At 40.5% G+C, this 6,211-nt stretch overlaps 1 protein-coding gene across 1 annotated transcript in view; it reads left to right on the top strand.

Annotated features, from left to right (window-relative positions):
* Nucleotides 1-6,211, top strand: part of LOC107103347 (receptor-type tyrosine-protein phosphatase U-like) — a gene marked incomplete at its 3' end in the record, with an annotated part of 74,472 nt that overhangs the window by 28,888 nt on the left and 39,373 nt on the right. Inside the window, exons 8-9 of the mRNA XM_015403020.1 lie at nt 62-382; nt 1,906-2,015. Coding sequence (XP_015258506.1) covers nt 62-382; nt 1,906-2,015 — 431 coding nt within the window. The remainder of the gene's footprint in view (nt 1-61; nt 383-1,905; nt 2,016-6,211) is intronic.

Below are 6,211 nucleotides of genomic sequence, written 5' to 3'. Positions count from 1 at the left end.
ATGAAATGTGTTGTTAAATACCCATATATAAATAAATTGAATTGAATTGTGTGTCTTTCAGAGCCCAAGCGTGCCCTGCGTGACCTCACTGCGACAGAGATCCAGCCACGTTTTTTGGCCCTTCAGTGGGAGCCAGTAGGCTACAACCTCACACGTTGCCACACATATTCACAGTTTCTCTGCTACCGCTACACCATGGCGACAGGGAACGGCGGGGGAAACAATGCCACCATAAAAGATTGCCTGTTGGTGGACAGCAATAGCTCTCATTTTACACTGAGGAACCTGCCACCTTTTCAGGTGATTTATGTAAGCCTGGCACTGGCCAACCCAGAGGGCAAGAAGGAGAGCCGGGAAGTTACCTTCCAGACAGACGAAGATGGTAAATAAAAAAATTAATTGCTCTTTTTTTATGGTAATATATTATCTGCATAAAAGGCATATTTGTTAAATAATCCATGAAATAAGGCTTATTGAGTGGCATAACTTCCTATGTTTGTAGTATCTTCATTAATTGGTAATTGTTCTGCATCAGCCTTAAAAATCTAGGCTTTTAGTTGTTTACTCATGCAACAAATAGAAACAACTAAATGGAAGATCAGCCCTTTAAACAGAGGATAGTGACTATTAATCAGCTTAGCCTTTGTCTTATGCTATGTTCACAAAGCACATGATTTCAGAAGCAAATAAAGCAACTGCTGCTTCCTTTTTGATTCTTGAACACATAAATGAGATGTGCCTCAAGAGGTGCTGGCCTGAGGTTCACCAAGTAAGGTGTGAACAGGTGTGTGTGTGCTTCTGCTGCTCCTGTGTTCAGTGGCAGAGAGTGGCAAAAACATCCTCAATACATTGTCTCTGCAGTCAGTTCATCAAGATTACAATCATGCCTTTAAATATTATTTTGTTGTCTGAGCCACACAGACCCCCACATACCTATGGTGCACTGTCACCAGGAACCCCCAGCAGCAGCTGCCTCAGGCTGGGTCATCTGTGGTGATTGGAAGTAGATATTAGCGTTTTCAGTGTTTCCCACAGGATTTTAGGAGACTGTGGTGGGAGAGTCTCTGACCCTCGGGGGTTTTGCACATTTTTAAACGTGGTGTATCCCACTTAAAGGGGAACAAGTTTTTTTTTTAACATTGGGCCCTTGATTTTACGTTATTCCATCATGTTCTACTCACCCATATGAGTTTTGTGTCATTTGGAGCCGTTTTGAAGATATTCCGTTAGGTTATATCCAGTAACGTCTTCCTATGGGCAACGACTCGAAGGCACAAACTAAACTGTTCATAACTTATTCTTTATGGTACGCCAGCATTCAGAACATGGAGGCCAATCACTGTCCCCCAGACATCCACGGTTATATTGTTTATTTTAATTTTTGTTTAAAACAAAGTGGAGTGTGTGACGGCACCCGCGCGTGCCAGCTACCGTTCATTCATCCTGTCCGCTGAACTGCTGCTAGTTTTCCTCACATGCCTGGAAGATGTCTAGTGCTGCTACCACAGATGATCTCGCTCTCCAAATGGAATTGAACGATTCAGATTAGCTAGAATGAAAAGAAGGGGGAGAGCGCAGCCGCCTGTGGCCCGGGCTGTCTGTCACCACTCCAGTCCGGTGCACAGATGACGTCATACACACTCTGCTTTGTCTTAAAAAAATATAAAGTTAACTACATATTGTAGTTAACTTATAACTTGTAAGTTACATATACCTAAAGCAGTTTTTAAAGCATCACTCCTGGACATGGCATTCATAGTTTTGGCAATGTTCTGGAGGTAAAATGAAACTAGCACTCTTTATTAAAGGCTTTGTAACCAACATTCACACAGAGGTCCATTTAGTCTAGACCCATATTGAATGCTTGTTTCAGACAAAATTGTTTTTGTTTTGTCCTAATTATAGTTCCTGGAGTCATTGCTTCAGAGTCTTTGACCTTCACTCCAATGGATGACATGATCTTTCTTAAGTGGGAGGAGCCTGCGGAACCCAATGGCCTAATCACGCAGTATGAGGTAAAACATTCACATATCACTGAATTATCGGCATCATGCAGTAAATCCTCTCTAGCTGTGATTTTCACATGTATAACCCTACATACCCCAGAGTTGCGATTGTTGTTCTGGAGTTCCTCTGTTTACGACTTACTTTTACGACTGAAAATATGGTTATGAAAAAAAAAAGGAAAAATAAGTTTCTGAGAAGCAGTGTTAATTTCGTCAGCTTTTTTAAAATTTAGTCTTAGTCACAATGACAAAAATCTATTTTAGTCTTAGTCATATTTTAGTCATTTTAGTCATTTAGTAATTTTAGTCAAATTTTAGTCATTTTTTGTCATTTTAGTCAACGCTGTAAGAAATAGAACTTCTCCACACACTGATTTTTTTAACATACTGTATATATCACACTGTACAGAATAAAAATTCGTCACACAGCTTCTCTTTTTCTCTATTTTATTTATACATCTATGCGTTGTTTAACAAACCGCACACCGGTATCCACAATGACTGCGGAGTTGAACTATGAGTATAAACCCTCTGCTGCTCTTGACTGCGCGGCACGAGGCGCTGAGGGACAGGCGCCGTGTAGGGACGAACAGGGCAACAACGCGAAATCTTTTATGAAGTTCAAGAAAAATATTAGCAATTACAACTTAATTAAACACAATTACATTTCTTAATGTCCATTCGTCCATGGATCGTAAATTTCTCTGGTCTTAGTCTTGTTGACGAAAATGATTTTCTATTTTCGTCATATTTTTATTTTCTGGAGACAATTTTTGTCTAGTCATCTTCATGGGAAAAAGAGGCGTTGACGAAATATTTTCGTCATCGTAATGGTTGACGAAAGTAACACTGCTGAGAAGTAATCTTCCATTTTGTCAGACCACATTTTATGGAGTATATGGTGAAAACTCCACCACTCTCAGCATAGCTGAATAGTATCTAGCCAAATGCGTCATTTAGCTCTGCTAACAATACTTTCTTCCTCACTCAATCCATTTCCCTTTTACATTTATGGTTTTGAAAGATTAAATATATGACAAATGTTATATATATATATATACACTCACCGGACACTTTATTAGGTACCCCATGCTAGTAACGGGTTGGACCCCCTTTTGCCTTCAGAACTGCCTCAATTCTTGGTGGCATAGATTCAACAAGGTGCTGGAAGCATTCCTCAGGGAGTTTGGTCCATATTGACATGATGGCATCACACAGTTGCCGCAGATTTGTCGGCTGCACATCCATGATGCGAATCTCCCGTTCCACCACATCCCAAAGATGCTCTATTGGATTGAGATCTGGTGACTGTGGAGGCCATTTGAGTACAGTGAACTCATTGTCATGTTCAAGAAACCAGTCTGAGATGATTCCAGCTTTATGACATGGCGCATTATCCTGCTGAAAGTAGCCATCAGAAGTTGGGTACATTGTGGTCATAAAGGGATGGACATGGTCAGCAACAATACTCAGGTAGGCTGTGGCATTGCAACGATGCGCAATTGGTACCAAGGGGCCCAAAGAGTGCCAAGAAAATATTCCCCACACCATGACACCACCACCACCAGCCTGAACCGTTGATACAAGGCAGGATGGATCCATGCTTTCATGTTGTAGACGCCAAATTCTGACCCTACCATCCGAATGTCGCAGCAGAAATCGAGACTCATCAGACCAGGCAACGTTTTTCCAATCTTCTATTGTCCAATTTCGATGAGCTTGTGCAAATTGTAGCCTCAGTTTCCTGTTCTTAGCTGAAAGGAGTGGCAGCCGGTGTGGTCTTCTGCTGCTGTAGCCCATCTGCCTCAAAGTTCGACGTACTGTGTGTTCAGAGATGCTCTTCTGCCCACCTTGGTTGTAACGGGTGGTTATTTGAGTCACTGTTGCCCTTCTATCAGCTCGAACTAGTCTGGCCATTCTCCTCTGACCTCTGGCATCAACAAGGCATTTCCGCCCACAGAACTGCCGCTCACTGGATGTTTTTTCTTTTTCGGACCATTCTCTGTAAACCCTAGAGATGGTTGTGCGTGAAAATCCCAGTAGATCAGCAGTTTCTGAAATACTCAGACCAGCCCTTCTGGCACCAACAATCATGCCACGTTCAAAGTCACTCAAATCACCTTTCTTTCCCATCCTGATGCTCGCTTTGAACTGCAGGAGATTGTCTTGACCATGTCTACATGCCTAAATGCACTGAGGTGCCGCCATGTGATTGGCTGCTTAGAAATTCAGTGTTAACGAGCTGTTGGACAGGTGTACCTAATAAAGTGGCCGGTGAGTGTATGTCCTGATATAACTTTTTCATCTGTGATACAATACAGATGTTACAACTTTGAGTTTTGACAGATACCAGTATTGATCTGATACAATATCAGCATGAATTATACATGCTTTTATCACGCATCTTGTAGAATTCAGTTTTAGAAAATGCTTGATAAAGTGATTTTACCAAACAGGGAATGGTTAGCATAGACAGATATGAGAACAACTGACCAATTTATTATTAATCAGTGGTTTACAGAGTTGGAACGGTCAAGCAAACTTGCTTAATTTATGAGATTGTGTCTTACTACTATGAATAATTATATTACAAAGGTGAAGATGTATATATAAAAAAAAATTAAAACTTAGCATTGTTTATAATTTTTTGGCAAGGGCACCACCACGTTGCAGTGCTCTAAGTGGTGATGTCATGGGCCTTGAACCCGTGGGGAATGCAACACTCACATTTTTCCTATTAGAAGTCTGGAACACCCACATTTTTTTGTATTACTTCCAGTTAGAGTCCAATGACTCAATTATTAAATAGCTTGCTTCATGTGAGGCAGGTCCGAGACTTCTGATTTTGAACGCTATCGTCAACCAAGTAATTTCTCCCTTCGGTCTACTGATTTTTGCTACCTCTGTGTTATTACTTAGCAGTAATGTTATTCTTAGAAATCAAACCAATCCTCTTCTGAGAAGACTTTATGCTTACATTTGCTCTTGACATTTTTAAATTAGTTTTTTGGTCACAATAGAGAGAGTCACGTAAGGGATTAAAAAAAAGCTTATTGAATGAAAATGACTTTAAAGTTAAATGTCACGATACATTTTACTGCTTTACTTCTAAATGCTATTTCATAATTTTGCTTTCAACATTTAAATGTTTTCTGCCATAATAAAATGAGCATTGTCAAGGAGAAGATGGACTAGAGATCACCAACAGGTAGAATGATGTAAGATCTTTAAAGGTACGAAGAGATTACAATTTCCTGACAAATTCTATTGCACAAAGAAACCAGGCAGGTATCCGGAAAAGGTTTTTATAGAGATTTCACAATAAAGATTAAACTGAATGCAAGAGAGATTTAAAAAATGCACTGAAAAAAATGTCCCCAACCAGAGGATACTGTGACATATATCTGTTGTTTGTGAAGTTGCAGTTTTGAATGGGTCACTTTTCTTCATGGTAACAGCAAATTCATCCTTTAGATGGTGACAGTCAGTGGTCACCGGACAGACACTTTAATTTGATCTGCCATACTGTATATTAAAGGCATTGCAGTGTAACTGTCATAATATTTTGCCCCTGGTTCAATAAAATAAATTTTTTCATTGTCCTTAAAAGTCATTAGTTGAATGTCAAAGAAACAACATTTTCAGAATAAGGTTCCTTCATTAGGTTTATGTCATGATTTATTTAAAAGATCTGACCCACAGGCAGAAAACCAAACAGAAAGACCAGGGGAAGGTTTAACAGGTTTATTGAAAACTGGTAGAGATGGGTCCAGTGCTGCTCTGAACACGGGCGAACCAGGACTGAAAAGTGAAGGGGAAGTTCCTGTGGTTAGTTCAGGCTAGTTCAGGGAAATTTCAGCTTCGATTTGCAAAAGGGAATAAAGGCAACAGGACTCATGTTTCCAGAAAAAGGTGTCTTTCTCTGAATCCAGTTGGTGTGGGTTGTTCCAGTAATTGACTTGCTCGTTGGAGGGTGGACAGGGTTTACCAAGGTTGAGGTGTTTCCTTGAGGAACGGAGGAGCTTACTGCCACTTAGATTTCCTATGGTACTTGAACGGGTTCTTGTGGAGATGAATCCCCTGCTCAGTGTGGAGCTCAAACAATTCTTTGGGGAAAAGTAGATCCAAACCTCCAGTTTGAATCCCCAGCTCAGTTTGAAGCTCAGACGATCCTTCCAGGGGGAGAAGGTCCAAAACATCCAGTT

The sequence above is a fragment of the Cyprinodon variegatus genome, unplaced genomic scaffold (genome assembly GCF_000732505.1).
Source record: "Cyprinodon variegatus isolate N-32 unplaced genomic scaffold, C_variegatus-1.0 Scaffold1426, whole genome shotgun sequence".
NCBI lineage: Eukaryota > Metazoa > Chordata > Actinopteri > Cyprinodontiformes > Cyprinodontidae > Cyprinodon > Cyprinodon variegatus.
The sequence above is the reverse complement of the archived record's forward strand: the minus strand, read 5'-3'. Positions and strand labels throughout refer to the sequence as shown.